The following is a 17822-nucleotide window of genomic DNA, read 5'->3' as shown; positions in this document are numbered from 1 at the left end:
GGCCTGGCGGGTACGACCCTCCCCCGCCGCTCTGAGGAGCTGCCGGGCCCCCCCGCCACCCCTCCCGCCGCAGCGCGGCGCGGGGCCGGCCCCGGCACCCCTCGAGCCTCCCACGATCTACCCTCGAAAAAAGAGAGGGAGGCTGAAAGGGAGTGACCCCCGGCCCCGCGCCCCAGGCTGGGACAGCTGAGGGGGGGGCGCAACATGGCGGAGGCCAAGGAGGAGGGGCCCGGCCCCTGCGCCAGGGTGAGTGGGGGGCGCGAGGGGAGGTCAGAGGGGAGGGGTCAGGGGGCGGGGCGGGGTGGGATGCGCCCACCGGGCACCGCCGCTGTCCAACGCCCCCGGGGCGGCGGCATGGCGGCTGGGCCCCATGGCTGGGGCTGTCCTGTGCGGAGGTGCTGCCCTCAGGCCTCGGGTCCCACTCACTCTGTGGTGTATTCGTCCCTCTCTCCGTGTTGAGGGCATCTCGGTGTGGTTTTGCTAGCATGTTGGCATCGCTGAATGAATAAACTTGGAAGGAATGAGGGGCTGTTGATGCCATCCAACTGTCCAACCTCTTCTTGTTCCAAATGCAATGTTCTCGTTGCTCTTCTTCAGTTTATTTCAGTTGTCTGTGTCAAAGTGTAGTGAGGCATCAGGGTGGCAGCTCCGTGGTGTTGGTGGTTCCCAAAGCCAACAGTAGTGTTAACCCCGAGGCTTGGCACTATGTTGTTGCAGTCTATAAGTACACGTGGATCTACTTGAAGAACAGCAGAAGGTTCTTGCCCACGTCTTGCAGCCTGTGAAGGAACTGAGGACAAATAACTTTGTAAGCTGTGTTCAAGATATTCTTTCAACAAGTGAAGTCCTCTCTGTGGAGTGCGTGTAACTTCTTATTGAAAGCTTTGTGATAGAATGAGGTTGTTGCTGCTAATTTGCATTTGAATATGTATGGAGCAGTCTGTAGGCTGCTTAATGTCTGAGCTGTCCAGTTCCGTCTTTCCAAAGATGAAGGAGTTTTCCCATTCTGTGACCTTGGAAAACAGAAGAACACCAAGTAGCTTTCCATTCCAGTATGTGAGACGAGTTGTGTTTTCTGAATTTATTGCAGAGAATGCAAAACTTGCATTGAAACTCATTGTTGCCAAACAGAGCAGTTGACCTTCTAGAGTATAACTGGAGCAGTTGCACAGATGTTTGGCTTCCCTACAGCTATGGGAATGAACTTAATCACTGATTTGTCTTAAAGCCATGGCTTTCACCGTGTTCTCCTTGCTCACAAGCAGAGTCAGAGAGTGTTGCAGGATTGCTCACAGCTCTTACACATCTCTGGATGATCAAGATTTTGGCTGTCTGCAAGAAGATCAAAGGGAAGTGGCTGGATGTAGGACAGTGACTTCAGAACTCTTAATAAAACTTCATTTCTGATATCTGAAAAGATAGTGGGCATAAAGAAGAACCTTCAAACCATGGTGACTCTCAAGCTGTGGAGCAGCTCGCTCTGAGAGGTTGAGATCTCTATCCGAGCACCTATTAGTCTTGCCATGGCCATTGCTTTGGTTTAATTTATAATCAATTTATCTGACAAGTTACTCAGTGTTGCCTAGTGGGGAAAAAAAAGTTTGCCTTTTTTTCTTCTCAAGATTGCCACCTGCTAGCTTAAATAGAAGAAAAAACTATCATAAAGTTAGTTCATTTTCATTGGTCTCAGGAAAAACTGTTTTTGTGTTGGTTGGGTAGTCACCCACTTGGTATTGAGTCCAGAAGTTTCCATCAGTTATTGCTCCACGTGTCCCTCCTCAGTAATGGAAAACTTTGGTGTGTTTTTTGGCAAATTGTGGAAGTTCTTATGGCTAAGTACTTGATCTACCTGAAATAAAAACTGATGTATTTTCTAATGAAAATATGTCAACACATTCAACTTCTCATACTTCCTAAATAATATCAGGATTAACATAACAGTTGCTCATTGTTATTATTTTTTAATTTCATTAAACTATTTGTGGCACTTCAGCTTTATTTTTTTAGGTTGCTGTTGAACAGTTTAGATTATGAATAGAATGATTTTTTATTTACAATACTCAACCAACCCATTGAGCTAGACAGAATGGCTTGTGGTGTACAATGCTAGTGCTGAAATTTGATGCTTGGGCTCTTGGGAATTGGTTTGGTGTGAACGGGTGAACACCTGGGTGTCAACATCAAGAAACAGCTGTTTGCACAAGACTTTTAATTTTGTGGATTTATTTAAAAATTAAATACATCTTATTTGGAAAGTTTTCTTTCTAGGTACTCTAAGTGATATAAAGGTGATGAAAATATATTTCTCTGCAACAGCTTGAGCACCGCTCAAAGGATGCTTTGCTGTCATAATCCTTGAATTAACCTTTTAATAAAAAATAAGCATAATCAAGCTTAGTCTTTTACAGTAAGGCTTTTCACATAGCATATCATAAGCAAAAGGAAAGTCAGCTGTTTACACTTGCTTCAATGCTGCTTGTGTGGTTGGGATACTGGAAATTCCTTCCAAAATGTCTCCCAATGTTGTTGAAGTAGTGATCTCAACTGTCCTCTCATTTACTGACCATTGTATCCCACCATTCCTTCCAGGCATTCCCATTCATGTTGTCTTTTCCATAAACAACTCTTGTTGCAAGTTTAACATAGTGAATTTTCTTCAGTGTTTTCCATCGGTGGCTACCTCTGCTCAGATGGTTTCCATCTTCCATTTTGTAAGTCTGCTAACTGCATAAAAGCAGTGCTCCTGTGCCTGACTCCTGCTTTTGCTCATAACATTCTCTGTGATCATCTAAACTTCTCAAAATTGGGCTTCTCCAGCAGAGCACACCTCATCCAAGGCATGTTAGGAGAGCTGTGTGTGCTCTTGGCATCTGTCATCTTCGCCTTTCACTCTTCAGTAGAAAAATGTGTTTCTGATCCACCAGTGGCATGCTGTATTCTGTCCTTTCTGTAAAGAAGCACAATGGTAATGTAGATTGGTATCTCCCTCGGATATCTGTGTTGACTTTTGAGAGTAGTGTGCAATTTTAAAAGGGTTAACATACAAATCATCGTTAACAGTAATGCTTCCATTGAACAACGTCTTTAGAATCTCAGGTTTAAGCTAGCAATTGCTTACAGCCTGGTTCTTAGGTCTTGGGCTTCTGCTGCCTGTGGTCAGAAAGCTCCAGCACTGCCCAGAAGGTCACACTGGAGAGCTGGAGCAAGATGCAGGCATTCTGGGCACAAAAAATGCAAAGGTGTAGCAGCATGCTGTGCAGCCTGTGTCTTTGTAGCCTGTATGGTAACATACTAAGCACAGGATGGGAGGATGTGATAGAGTTCTGGAGAAGCATCTCCATTGACAAAAGAGAAAAGTGGAGTCACTCACCTGATAAACTAATGTCTGGTTGTCTGTGTTTAAGTGAGAAGAACCTGAGGCAGAATTAGTGCATCTGAACATAACTGTTCCTACAGGAGTCGTTTTGGAGTTCTTCCTTCTTCCTCTTTCTTTTTACTGACTCCTTCCTGCTGTTTTCTTTTTTGTATCTTGCTATTTATTCAATCCATCTTAAAAGTCAGAGGAATTATTTCAGCTTTATTCCAAACGGTGTTACGTGCTCAAGAGGGCTTTTATGAAATGCAGTGTAGTTAGTGTAGAACATCACGTGTGCTCAGTAAGTTGAGTGCTGCCTGATTGGAGGTGTTGCAGTTGACGTTGTTTTCCATGAACAAAATGACACTTTGGTACTTGTTTGGCAAAATATCTGCCCAGAGACATACCAGGTGGATTGGATAGAGATGCTTAAGGAAAATCTTGTGGTACATGTGTGGGATTAAATAGGCAGACTTTGTCTTCTCGCTGGGAGGCAGAAGAGTCAAGTAGATATAGCTCTGGTTTTTAGTACCAATAGTTGGTTTTTGTAGGAGTTGTGTGCAGACAGTTGTATGGAGCCATGGAGCAGGGCAGTCCTGTAGCTTTGCTGAGAGCTCTGCTCACATGGTGTTGCTGTTCTTTCTGCCTGTTTTGACCTGTTTTCAGGCATGTCATTCTGAAGAGCTTGAATATCTATAAATAATACCTGCCAAGAAGGTGGAGCACCCTGATAAGCTATGTATTTTAACAACCACTTCTTCATAGGAAAGGAGAAAATCAGAAGGCAGCCAGAATGACAGTGGCAAATGAGATGGGAGTAAAGAATCAGTGATTTTTATAAGAGCAGGGGAGGAGAGTACTGTAGAGGAACGTGGAAGAGAAGCAGAACAGAGTGAGTTAGGAAGAAACTTTGAGGAGTAAAGCAGATTGCATGACTGCTCATCTTAAGGACTAAGATAAGGCAGTAGAGAGCATTGCATACACGTGCAAGCTCTCTGACTCTCATCCCCATTGTTGTTGGCACTGAACTGTTAGGAGAAGGAAAAGACTCACAGTACCTCGTGGTAGTTGAGATGATTTATATGTTAATGAACATATAAACCATCCTGTGAAGGAGGGCTGATAATCCCTGCTGTGTTTATCAACAAGCAGGAGGTGCCACATGCGTGCCTTCTGATGTGCATGCAGTGCTATCCTGCAGGCTTTGTAAAAGCAGTGAAAAGCAGGTAACTTAGGTTTTAAAGGCGTGTTGCTTTCCTTAGGGGCTTTTTTATTATTATTAATAATACAAACAGTATAAGGAATTTGTGACATGGTTAGTGATGCTCTTGAAGGAAACCTGAGCAGAGGGATCATCCCTGGATGGATCAGCCCAGCCAGGATCGTTTTCCTCCTTGTTTCCCAGCTGTGCCATAAGGACTGGCTTTCCCTTGAAGACATGGTGGTTGCACTCAGTTAATGAGATTTCTTCCAAGTTCAACAGAGTTGCAGGAATCGTGTGCACTGCAGAATGTCCTCATCCACATGAGTCACACTTCTGAAAGATGTGGCCAAAATGTTCAGGTATACACTTGTAATCTGGGAAACGCTGAAGTATCTATCTGGAGCATGACATTTGGTTTGGGACAACTGCTTGATGCACACAGCACAGAAATGGGCGTTGTTGTCGTGTGGACAGGTCTTGTTTGGGAGCTTTTCATATCTGTGTAACTTACGAGCTTCAGTTTTCTTTGCCATGTGCTACAAGAAATGAGAGTTCTTCACATCTCCGGTGGAGATGGAGTTTAGCCAAAATCAAGTCACTACAACCAACGAGTGACACTAACTACAGTGGGAAAGTTCAGCGAGGGTTCAAGGGGAGTATTTCTTTGCTTTTAAAAGCAAAGCCTTTGTTGTGGATGCCTCGATTTGTTTGCTTTTCGTGTGTTCGGGGCAGTGCACGGTACCTGGTGCCTGTGGGTGGGCACTGCCGGGGGGGTTCACGTCTCCCGATGCTCTGCACGGATTCAGAGCAGTGATCCTTCAGGGAAAACACTCCGTGACTCCCTGAAGTTCGGCCCCACCGGCGTGGGGGTATGGGAGCCGTAGGTCGGCGGAGGCTTTGTCTGGAAGCGGGCCATGAATATTCAGAAATCTCAGAGCAGTCTGGGGGCAGAAGGGGGCGATCCGCGTCTGAGCTGCGCTGCTCGCAGCGCGTCCTGCTGGACCGTTCCGTCCTGAGAAGGGAGAGATGAAATGCCAGCAGAGCGTGCCTTGCTCCGCTTGTAGGGAGCATCCTCGTTTGAGGTGCTTAAGGGGGATACAAAGTGAAACTGTATTTCTGGAACGGGAAGATGGGGTCCGCAAGAACCGTAACAGTGTCTCCCTTTGTCCTTTCATACGTGTAGGTTCGGATGGCTTTTAATGCATCCTAGCGTGCGTCTCATTACTTTAAGACTAAAACCAGCAGAAGCAATTAAAAACAACCTGAGCGTGTGCAAGGACAAGCCTCGCGAAGCCCACCTAGCTCACCCCCCCCACCCCGCATCTCCCTCCCCCCCAGGGCTCTGCCGGGGCTGATCGCTCCCCCCTTGGGCTGCTGCCCGGGGGCGGCTAGGGGGCTCTGCAGCTCCCGGCTCCACGGCTCGCCTGACCCCGCCGGGTTCTCTTCCTGCCGCCGCCGATCTGTTCCTGTAGCAGGTACCCGCAGCAGGCTGGCTCTTTGTTACCCTCTGCTCTTCCCTGCTCAGGTGCTCGAAGGTAGGGTGGCTGGGCTCCGGCTGCTCCGCGGGACTCCTGCCGCTGAGTTGGGCACACGCGGTGCGGTTTGCTGGCAGCTCGGCATCCCTGCTGCTGTTCCCTGGGAAAGGTCGGGGGATGCTGCCTGGGCTGCCCGCACCTGGTTCCTGAATGGCGGCGAGGACTGGAGTTGCTTGGGGAAAAAAAAAAAAACCTCCCATCTTCCTTAGCAGAATGCTGAAGCAGGAGGGTGTGCTGTGGTGTGTAGGTGCATTCAGGGATCTCTGCCTATTTTTAGTTGGTGTTTTCTCAACATCTGCTTCCTTCTCGCAGTTTGCTGCTTAGCGATGCAGTAAAACCTCGGATCAGACTTGGGAAGGCTCGCTGGAAGGATGCGTGCCTGCGTATGTTAAGTTGTTCTGGGGTTTGGGGTTGTTCTGTTTAAAGACATAATTTTGCATGCAAAACAAGGGTGCATCCATAGGCTGCTTCTCTCTTTTTTTATCTCACACAACCAAATCCGCTGATTCTTTCATCTGTGGATGCTGTGCCAACCTGAGATGCTCTTAAAGTATGGGATGGGTTTTTAGTTATTTCAAATGAGCAGCTTGTATGGAATGGTAAGCAGTGTCCTGCCACCTGCTCAAAGCAAAGGAGCTAATCCTCAGAACAGTATGCCATTAAAAAGGTGCAGTGACATAAGTAGTGAGTTGTGTTTTTTATATATTTATAACAGCAGTACTTTATCTGGGTGTAAAGAACAGTTAAAACATACTGCTTCCAGGAATACCTAATTGTTTTGTCATTATTTCTTGTATTATTTATTGCAGCCTCACTGGGCAGAGCATTGCTTTGTGTACAATGCTAGCTAATGAGGCAGAGTCACTAAGGAGGGTATATTTTAAAACATTTAATTTTACTTCCATCATGCCTGAACACTTCTGTCACAGGCTCTTAGGGAACACTCACTACCTTAAAAGCACTGTGAGTATCATTAAGTTACTCCCTGGCAAAACACTCGTTGAAGTGCTTAAATGAAGGTGTTTCAAATGATAGTCCTGAGCTGTGCTTTAAAACTGGAAGTAAGTTTTGAGGGCTCTGCTGGGAGCTTGGAGCTGAACGTTTTGTGTTTCCATTGTGGATCCTTCCCGTTCTGCACTCACCTGGGACTGATGCTGGGATATTGAGATTCCTCTTCGTGGGGTCTGTCTGGAATGACCCCAAGAAATGCCTTCTGGTAATGAGTTGCATGTTTGCCTTTGGAGTTCTCCTGTTGCCTTTCAACCACTGAATCTTCAAATGTGTTAGCAGAAGAAATAAAAGGTATTACAGCAAACAGAAGCTGGGAGAACACCCTGCACTAGTTCAAGGAAGTGTATGAGCCCATTTCAGGGCATAGCTTCATATGGAATACATATGTATATACATAACATGTGTGTAAATATTTATGTATTCATATGTAGATATGTATGTTTTTGAGCTTGTCAGAAATACTCCTGGTAGTGCCTAACGTGCACTTGTAGATGTCCCCCTCGTGCTAAGTTGTGCCTTGTCATTTCTTTGAGTGGAAGAGTGAATTAGAGGTGTCTGGAACCTGTGATACTTTCCCACATGTGCAGAGGATCTCAAAAGAGTCCAGAAGCTACTTGGGTTGAAATCTGCTTCAGGTGCTTCATCTCAACTGAATGACTGGAGTTCAGCAAAGTTAGAGATCATCCCTTTGCTATCAAATCCCATTACTTTCCTTAAGATGGCTTAAGGACCAAAGTGTGAGTACGGCCTACCAGAAATGAATGTGTAGCAATGGAGATGCTGAGGAAGGAGCGATGACTTAAATGAATCACTGCTATCTTTTAGACAGAAATGAGGAGTGCTGCTGAGAGCTGGACATTGGAAAGGAAACTATCTGGAGTGCACACATTTCTTCAGACATACTGTCAACTTCAACATCTGTCAGAAAGCATTCAGTGAGAACAGATGTTCTGTGCAGCGCTCAGAATGGTTGTCTGGTTCTTTGTTGATTGTGCTCCTTCTGACTCTCATTATCTCATTGTTAGGAAGTGAGTTGTTAGGAATGTTGACATTCCTTCTCCACCTTCTCAAGCTAGCAGCTAATTCTGAGTTTGTTGTGTAATTCTTTTCTATGTGCTTCTGAACTTGTGCTAATTGTGACTTCTCAGCAATGTAGCAGTTTTAAATAGAACTCTGCCTGGGGGAAGAAAGGATGGAGGAGGAGCTGTGGTTCTTCATTTTGGTTTGGCTTTTGATTGGTTTCGTTTTAGAAAAATACTTCCAGGTTGACCGAGATAATGATGTAGTGCTTTCCTTTTTACAGTTTGAAGATAAATCTGATGCAGTATTTGATATTACAGAGAAATGTAAGTATTTTTATTTATTTACATAAGACATAGTTCCACAAAACATTCTTAGAAGTACCACTGCTGACAAAAAAAAATTGTCTTGCCCTTCTCCTAACCCCTGCTGCTTGCTCTGTCCCCACGATACCTTCTGCACAAATGCTACTAGTGATAGGAATTAATGTTTTTTCTTTCTTTGATTGTTTTTTCTCAGATCAGCCTCTGTTTCACTGTGTGTTGAGTGGGACAGAGAGGTCTCTTTGTCAGCGGTGTTTGTCCCATAGTGCTGGTCCAAGAAGGTTAAAGGGTTCGAGGAATTGCAGCATTGCCCAGATTACCAAAGGACCCTTTTATTCACCTTTGTTACACACAGAGCTGGGAAATGTTCTGACTGTTCTATCATTTTCTCTTCCCTAGGTAGTGAAATCCTGGATGCAGAAATGTCTGAGGATGCTGTCCACACCTTACCAACTGCCCTCGACAGCGTCTCTTATGAAATACAGAATCGAGCAGGATCTGAAAACTCACTGCTGGATGATGACGATGATGATGATTACTTTCTGAACTCTGGGGATTTGGCAAGCATACCTGTTGTTGGGAGTGACAACGAAGATGATCAGAATTTCACTCCGAAAGACACTCTCCCTTCTGAAGACCATCTGGAAGAGAGCAAGAGGGTTACAGAACATGAGCTGGACAGTGAAAAAGATAGTCAGATGGAAAATGCAATCCAGAAGGATCTGACTTCACCTTTTGAGCAGGGTCCTGTATTTAAATCAATTCGAAAAGATTTTAGCATAGCAAGAGATAATGGCAAAGAGACTTTTTCAACAAAGGACAAGAGTAGAGAAGGAAATCTTCAAGAACATGAAAAGCGGTTGGAAAAAATCCCTAAAGATACGGATTCTAGATTGAAAAGCAGTTTTCTTGACAAAGCAGGTAACTTGACATCGTAGACCTGGCTACCCAGCAAGGAGGAAGGAAGAAGAGCTAGATGGAAATTAGCAATAGCAATAGTTAAAGACATCGTCTCGATGAAGATGTGTTGCTATATGGAGGGAAAGACTTGATACAGAACCATAAAATACAGCTAACTGGGATGTCAGAAGGGCCTGGCAGTGTTAGGGGGTGTCTCATCAAACACAGCTTGTTTTGAAGCTGCCTCATATCCTTTGTTGTTGTGGTTTACTAAACCAAACTGGGTGACATCTTGAGCTTCCTTTTGGTTTTCTGTCATCTAGCCCCTGGAGCTCCTTTAAGGAATAGTTGATGACATTTAGGTTAAACTTTTGTCCAGAAAAGCCTTTTTTGAGCAAAGTGCCAATTCTTCATTACTGCACATGCTTAAAGCGGCATGCTTTTCATAGTAACATTGCAGGAAGGCTTGCTAGAAATATTAGTGCCTGCAGGAAGTCAGCCAGGGAGTAACTTGAGATCTGCTTTTCCTGGGAGGCTGCTCTCCTTTTTCTTCTGATACTTGTGTCTTGGACTTTGTCCAGCAACACGGAGAGAACCAAGGATGCCTGTAATGCATTTCTTGTGTGAGGGAGCCTGAAATTCACCAGTAGTCTTGCCACCCACACACCTGGTTTTGATTTCCCACGCTCTGAAAATTGCAGTAGAACAGTGAATGAGGGAGTTAAGAATAACCAGGATGGAATGTGCAATTTAATTTCATTCAGAAGACTGTACAGAGTGAGGGCTGGCCAACAAGTGAGAGCCTCTGACTGCTTGTTGAGACTCACAGCTTATATTTCTGGTATCTAAACCCAGTATTTTTAAAAAGATATTTGTTAAAAAAAAATGCTGTTTCCTGAGAAATGGGGAAAAGACAAAAAGCAAACAAAAGAAAGATGGAAGTTGGTGCTCTGAAAATTGTTTTCTGATTTAAAAGTTGAAACATGGCAGAATTCTGAACTCAACGGGGTATAGAAAATCCTGAATGAACAATTCTGCCTCAGGATTACATCATTATTTTGCTGGTCTAAGAAAATAGTGGCTCAGTAGACATTAAAATATCACTTCTCTTTAAGGGTTACCATCTTATATACCAGGGAAGGTATTAAGGGTTACCAGGGAAGAACAAGGGAGTGTTTTAATGCTTCTGAGGTGCTGTCAGGCTGTGGGGCTGGGTATCAGTATGAGACTAGATAGTTTTTAAGGAAATGCATTGGAATCTGTATTCATTTATATTTAATGTATATGTTTTCCTCAGTTCATAGTCAAGTAGAAGAAACATTACGGACGCAGTTAGCGCCACAAACTCCAGAAACTAACTTCAGGGTAAGCTATAGATCTTTCAAACACTTTTGCAAGTGCAGCAATATACTGGAATAATTCAAAATACTTATGTTATATTTGAGTGTAAATTTGAGTATCAAGAAAACTGGTCTTCTGACTTATAGATGTCTTTACTACTTAAACAATCTGCATATAACTTTGTAAAATTTTGCTGACCCTCTCTTTGAATTGAAGATTCTCTTGATAGCCACTTTCATGTCCAGCATGGTCAGACTGTGACGGGTGAGTTGATTCTAGACCTGGATGCATCCATTTGACCTGTTGCCTTTTTTCCAAATGAAGCAGGGAACAGCTCTATCATCAGGAGACACTGCCCAACCAACTGAGTGCCCTTACTGACAACCAACTTAGAGAGCTGGGTGGCTTCTGCTTTGTCCAGAGGAGTGAAAAGGATTGGGGGTGGGATGACAGAGGGTGCTGCAGGGAGGTAGAGGCAGCGGCTGCTGCCCTTCGTTTCTCCCACCTTCCAGTGGTAGGACCCATTTCTCTTGGTCTGCAACAGAAACTCCCCTTGGCATCAGCCCAACTCCTCATGGCAGATGCAGGAGGGTGAATTCTTTTTCATATTATTGTTTCAGGAGTCTAGCTACCTATTTTCTAGTAAGGAATCTATTGGACAAGAGCTGGGGAATTCCTTTGCACCAAATATTAGAATTAAGGAGGAGCCTTTGGATGACGAATATGATAAAGCTATGGCCCCACAGCAGGGACTATTAGACAAAATTAAAGATGATCCTGATAATTCTGAGGTAAGTTTCCCATTGCATTTCTCATTTTGGTCTGACAACTGACCGCATAGGCTGGACATAAGTTCAGCATTTTATTTGGTTTGTTGACCGAAATTTAACTTGAAGAATGTAGTTTAGTAGAAGGATTTCTCCCTCTTATTCTACCATGAAACCCAAACCCCCAACTTTTTGATGTCATGTTACCGTGTCACTGAGTTTTTATGCATTTCAGCTAGCGACAAAGCAAACTGCTATAAAACTTGCATTATTAAATCTGTGGCAATATAGGCACTTCATCTCTACTAGATCCCACTAGAAAATTAGTCATGTCTTACTGAATATTTTGTGAATTGTCACAATTAGTGCTGTGTAGCTTAAGCAGTTCCTGCTGCTTCCCTGTTTAAGGTTGGTGTTTTGAGCACAGTGGTACTTTGCTTTATTTTTATAAACATTTATACTGAGAGGTCTTCCCTTACAAAAAGTATTTGAATGCATACAGGTCAGTGAAGTCAAGTGACTTTGTCATTTGAGGCTGACATCTTTTATGGTGGTATAGGATAAGAGTTCAGTAATTGCAAAATGGAGAAAGTCAGAGCTATTGGATTGCACGGTGCCAGGGCAAGCATTGCTGAGCTCTCACTCTTTGCCACTGGTTTGCAGTGTTGCACCAAGGAGATGATCCACATTGCAATTCTTGTCTGTTCAGTGCTGATATTTTGGTTGTGTGCCAAACTTTGCACACATTAAAGGTGCTCAAAACTTCCCAAGGTGACTCCCACTTGCGCTGGCAGTAGTTTTGTTGTTCTTATTCAGGCATTAGTTTTTCTAGTCTCATTCTGTATACTTTTGCTATACTTCATCTTATTTCTGGGCCCATCTTTCCAACGTTTTTTCTTCTCTTCCCATGATACTGATGGGTAGATAAAATAAAGAAGTTAACTGAGTATTTGAAACTCTTTAGATTCCACTGCCCTTCTGATTTGTTCTGTTCTTTGAGGTTAATATCTAACCATGTGTAGATTAGTTAAATGTTTCTTCATTTGTCATCCCCAAATGCTGTATTATATATTTTATATATATATATATATAATGTGCAATATATTATATACCTGCTGAATGAATCTGTATGGAATGTAGTGCAAGGTGCTTATCAAGGATTATATTAATGAGGAAGTTTGAAGATGTGAACAATCTGAAGTATCTTATTGGTAAAAAAAAAAAAAATACTGATTTCCTGGAGTAAAATTCTATAATGATCTACTTTGATACTGGAAAAGCATGAGAATTGATGATGGTTCATTTTGGTTTGCTTTGAATCAAAAATGTTTTACAGCCTTTTTTCCCTGTGCACTCTGAAAGACGAAAGTGTTCCTTGCTGTAATCAGTAGTCGGAGCTGAAAGTTCTCTGCTTCCAACAGTTACACTGCTGTGAAACTGTGCTTCACCTTGCAGAGCTGATGTTGGGGTTTACTTCAATTCCTATTACTAGTATTGATTTAAAATGCTTAAAAATATGCATTCCTGGAAATAACTGGTTTTTAAATTGTGATATGAAAATAAAAGCAACCACGGTACTTTGAAACCCATCATCATGGCATGCTTGTACACAGCCCAAAACCTCCCTTCCTTGCACTTGTATGCTTGTCTGCTTGTTCATGTGAGGAGCTAATGCTGCTGGGTGTTCTCCTGGGAAACCTGCTGAGAAATAGTTTGGTTGTCTTTGTGCAGAAACTTGTGATTTTGCTATGGGAGCGTTGACTTACGTTGTGTGGATGTCAGGGTGTGATTTTTTGGAGGTGGATTAAGCTGAGGGAGCAGTTTGCTGCTGCTGAAAAGTGAGAGCTTATTTTTGCCCAGTGATTGCAGATTGGCTTACCTTGCAGTCAGATAGCAACTGTTAATTTAGCTCAGTCATAATATGACATCATGGCCTCTCTGTTCTCAAATGACTGTAAGTAGGTTAAATCTTATCATCCGTGTGGCTCCAAGAGATTATTCTTTTCAGCCTATTAAGATTCACATGTCGAGTGTTACAAGCTGCTTTACGGTTCGAGTTTCTAGGAAAAGCATGGGCAGGAGGCATGGTGTCAAAGTCTGAATAGCTGCTGTGAGGTGAGCTAGTAATTTGTAGGATGCCAGCTATTCCACAAGCAGCTGTCTGCAGGGATTTTCTCATCCTGTAGGAAGAGCACGGTTGTTCCCCTTCCACTGAAGTAGGTCTGGGTAGGGATTGCAATGGTCTGCCTGCTGCCAGCTTCACACCACTGCTTTGTGGAGCTAAGCTGACCAAGAATGGTAAAAAGATTAAAATGAAGGGAGGGTTTTTTATTCAGCATCCCTCAATCAGATCCTAGTTCAGAATGGGGCAGAACGTTGTTGTCCCAGCTTAAAGTTTCTTAACCTGCTGTAAAGCTTTACCGTGGGCTCCTCCCAGGTCCTTAACCTGAGTTAAGCACAGAACACTTCTCACCAGCTAGATCTCAGTTTCTGCTCTGTTACTGTCATCTATGAATTTGAAAATAGAGCTTGTTTCCAAGAGTAAAGATGTAAGGACTGCAGAATGTTTCTAGTTGGGAAGTTTGTGAGGCTGGAATGTGAATATTTGTCTTAACACATTGATGCTGAATGTCTTGGGGATGTAGGTGGAAAAGGAAAGGCAGCAGGCATCACACTTCTGAGTTCTGCGTGATGCTCTCAGTTGTACACTTCACTGTGAAGCTCTGGGTGGGTTCTTTGTGTGGTACTTGGATGGCAGCAGCTGTGAGCCTGGCCTTTGGGACAGGCTGAAGAGGTTCTTTCTTGCCTTCCTGGATCTTAAGATTCAATGCAACATTATAAGAGAATGGAAATCATACAACCTGTTATTACATGTGTGTATTTGTTCTCCTTTTCCTTTTCTTTTGTTTTAGGAGTACGGCCAACAGCCAAAAACTCAGGAAGGGGAGCTGAAAATCAGTGCTGTGTTTTCAGTCAGTGGCAGTCCTCTTGGTAAGGAACAGGCAAGACTTGACTTCATTTAAATCTACAAAACGCATTACCTCTGCAAATAGTCTTGCAGTGTATTCTGTGAAAATAAAATTTATTTACTATGTCTAACCCCAGTAGAAAAAAGAGCAAACAAAACTTGTTTTGTTTTAGAGATTATGAAAATCACAGACTGAGAAATATTTGTATTTTTGAGGCAAAGGAGAACTGAATGTGAAAGCCATGTTAAAAGTGCATTCTCATTCTCAAGAGCAGTTGAAACAGTGTACTCTGCAGAAAACCAGCACAGGACACATATAACAGAGAGTTCATCTGCTGTTAGTTCTCACTTAGACCCTGACAGTCCCAATGAAGCCATAAGCTTGCTCCCTATGCAAAAGTAAATTGTGTGTAATACATATCTTAACAGCTACTCTGTTTTCTCTGTTTTTTATTTCAGCTCCACAGCTGTCATCAGGTTTCCAGCCTGCTGTGGCATCCTCTGGCATGAGTAAAATGCTTCCTTCAGTTCCAGGCACAGCTGTTCGGGTTTCCTGTTCTGGCTGTAAAAAATTCCTCCAGAAGGGGCAGACAGCATACCAGAGGAAAGGCTCTACCCAGCTCTTCTGCTCCACACTGTGCCTCACTGGATACACTGTTCCAGCTTGTCGCCCACCAGCTTCTACCAAGAAAACCTGCTCAAGCTGCTCGAAGTAGGACAGCGTTTTAAATTGTTTGAGAATAATTGTTACTCAAGCAGATAATGAGAAGGTTTCAGTTCTCTTGTACAACGTGCTGTTCTGTATTGCCCGCTGTACGCTGCCCTTCCATAAATCATGCCTGATGGTGTTATTTGTTAATTGGTCTGTCTACTTGCAGTTCTATTTAGTTAATTGTATTTTGCATACAGATGCTTTTTAAAGCATCTATTGTGAAGTGTACCTTTTGTATTTTTCCAGTTTAAAAGAGCCACGTGCTATCTGTATTTGAAAAGGTTCTCCACTTTCCTCTGTTCTAAAATGTCACTGCACTCTTAAAACAGCCAGACATTTTCAAAAAAACACTTTGCATTGTTTCTTCTTGGTGAAAAAAGATTTACTGATGCCCTCTAATGAAGTAAAACATGGGTAAATTAATATATTCTAGGCAAGATAGATCCTTAGATTCTGTTTAAAAAAAAAAAAAGAGAAAGCTTTCCAGTCTGGCTCCATTCTGTGAGCTTAGATTTACGTACGTTTCAGTTCTTCAGAATTTGTTACTGCAGCTATTACCTGATCATGGTTAATCTATGTACATCTTAGGAAGGTTTATGTATGTCAAGAATTGAGTGTTTCAAATGGTTGGGGCTTCAGTATTCAGTCATTTGCTTTCTGTCTAGGCCTAGAGACTACTTCAAAAAAAAGTCTTTAGAATAGAAGATCTGCATTTTCCACTGTCCTGTTGGAAACACCAGCATGAATCTTCAGCTCTAAGAAACATTTCAATTCTTCATATTCTATTTTAATTTGTATTATCTCCAAATTAGTATAAAGACATGTCTGTGGCCAGCTCTCTGAGCTGTCATATTTCTATTCAGGAGCTTGAGGCAAGTAAACAACCTCACAGACTGCTCACTCTGGGGTCTCTGTACAGAGGACAGTGATTCATACGAATTATTTTCAGTTATGAAAGTTACTTTGTAAAGTGAGTGCTGCTTTGTTCATGCATCATTTCTTCAACAATAGATTTATTGCTTCCTGTTTTACAAGGTCAACTGAACTTCAACTTGAGACTTCAGTTAATTATTCCTCTTTCTTGCTGTCTTGGTGTGAATAGACCTTGTAACAAAGTGTAGCAGTCTTTGGCTGTAATTTGTATTTATTAAAGTTGGAAATTGGTTTACATCTAAAAAGACAAGAAGGAGGAGGTATCCCTTCATCCGAGGAAGGAATATAAAGATTTTCTTCCAATTTATGGATGTGCAGTCTTTGAATGTTCTATGAATGACAGTTACAAAAGAGATTAAGTAGGAAGTTCAGTTTAATAAATCCAGCAGCAAAGAGAACAGTAGACTGGAGATTAAAGGAGGAAAATACAATACTAGTCAGACCATTTAGGGTGTAACTAAGTGGGAATTAGAAGTCCTCACCTTTTTGTTTTTCCCTCTTTTTCTCCTTATCCCATTATCATTAATATTTTCATTGTTAAAAGGAATTAACCCACATATTCTGCTTTTTACAGTTTTTTAGTCAGTACTGTGCAAAACCTTTTCTCTTTTCCATTTGAAAAGATTAATTATACAACCTGATGTCTTTGTAGGTCACTCCTAAGACAGGGTACAAAATGTTTCACAGTATATCTACTTGAGAATTGCACCCAACTGTTTTACTAATAGGAGAAGAGGAATGGAGACAGGTACTTAAATCAGCAAAAAGAAAATCTTTGAATTAAATAAATCCAACATCTTCCAGGGAATGTTTAGTTTGCAAAAACAAAAGAGAGCAAGTTGCCATGAAACCAGTGTTTATCTTTGCTTGTTTTTCTTTCCTCCTGTAGAGAAATTCTAAATCCAAAGGATGTAATCACTGCCCAGTTTGACAACACAAACGCCAGTAAGGATTTCTGCAGCCAGTCATGTCTCTCTACATATGAAATGAAAAGGAAACCTATTATTACTATTCACACTAACAGCATTTCAACCAAGTGCAGCATGTGCCAGAAGAATGCAGTGGTAATGGCAAACTTCTTTTCCATTTCAGTTTCCTTTACATCAGGAAACTTGCTATCTTAGGAATAAGCTTGCATTTTCTTTCTGTTCTTGTTAGTATCCTTTCTTCTCTTCCAGATCAGACATGAAGTGAATTACCAGAATGTTGTACACAAGCTCTGCAGTGATGCTTGCTTCTCCAAGTTCCGCTCTGCCAATAACTTGACCATGAACTGCTGTGAGAATTGTGGTGGTTACTGCTACAGTGGATCTGGGCAGTGTCGCATGCTGCAGATAGAGGGGCAGTCAAAAAAGTTCTGCAGTTCAACGTGCGTGACACTGTACAAGCAGGTATAGTTTGACACAACATTAAAAGAACAGTAGATTTGGTAGATTTTGGTTTATTAGCTGATTGTTTCTGTTGCTTTTGTGCTCTGAAATGCTTCCTTTGCCATTTGCTGCTTACTTTTTGTTAGAAATGTTGCACTGTTTCCCTCACCACTGGAAAGGCAAGCAGAGTATTCCAGTGTGAGAGAAGACACAGTGGGACCACTGGGCAGCAGTCCTCTGTGACACATTTGGGCCATTGTTTGAGGAATAACCATCATCTGACAAAGCACACAAACCTCATGAGCAAAGCCCTTCTGTCAGCCCTTGGGCTTGCACTCTGAGCTGTGGCAACAGCAGTGCAGTCTCCCACGAGCTGTCTGAGA

The 17822-nt window shown here is 42.6% G+C and overlaps 1 protein-coding gene across 5 annotated transcripts in view; it reads left to right on the top strand.

The window, feature by feature from the left end:
• The window catches only part of ZMYM4 (zinc finger MYM-type containing 4), a 33362-nt gene continuing 15540 nt past the window's right edge, over positions 1-17822 (top strand). For 2 of the 5 annotated variants that reach the window (XM_065744740.1, XM_065744744.1), the window contains exons 1-9: positions 1-246; positions 8409-8451; positions 8848-9369; positions 10646-10713; positions 11310-11480; positions 14369-14447; positions 14884-15136; positions 16959-17133; positions 17248-17460. In XM_065744740.1, the coding sequence (XP_065600812.1) occupies positions 205-246; positions 8409-8451; positions 8848-9369; positions 10646-10713; positions 11310-11480; positions 14369-14447; positions 14884-15136; positions 16959-17133; positions 17248-17460 (1566 nt within the window). In that variant the 5' untranslated portion in view covers positions 1-204. The remainder of the gene's footprint in view (positions 247-8408; positions 8452-8847; positions 9370-10645; positions 10714-11309; positions 11481-14368; positions 14448-14883; positions 15137-16958; positions 17134-17247; positions 17461-17822) is intronic. The other 3 variants (XM_065744741.1, XM_065744743.1, XM_065744742.1) reach the window with 3 other exon arrangements.

Source organism: Cyrtonyx montezumae, unplaced genomic scaffold (assembly GCF_038088225.1).
Source record: "Cyrtonyx montezumae isolate F1298 unplaced genomic scaffold, pur_monq_1.0 scaffold_31, whole genome shotgun sequence".
Classification (NCBI taxonomy): domain Eukaryota; kingdom Metazoa; phylum Chordata; class Aves; order Galliformes; family Odontophoridae; genus Cyrtonyx; species Cyrtonyx montezumae.
The sequence above is the reverse complement of the archived record's forward strand: the minus strand, read 5'-3'. Positions and strand labels throughout refer to the sequence as shown.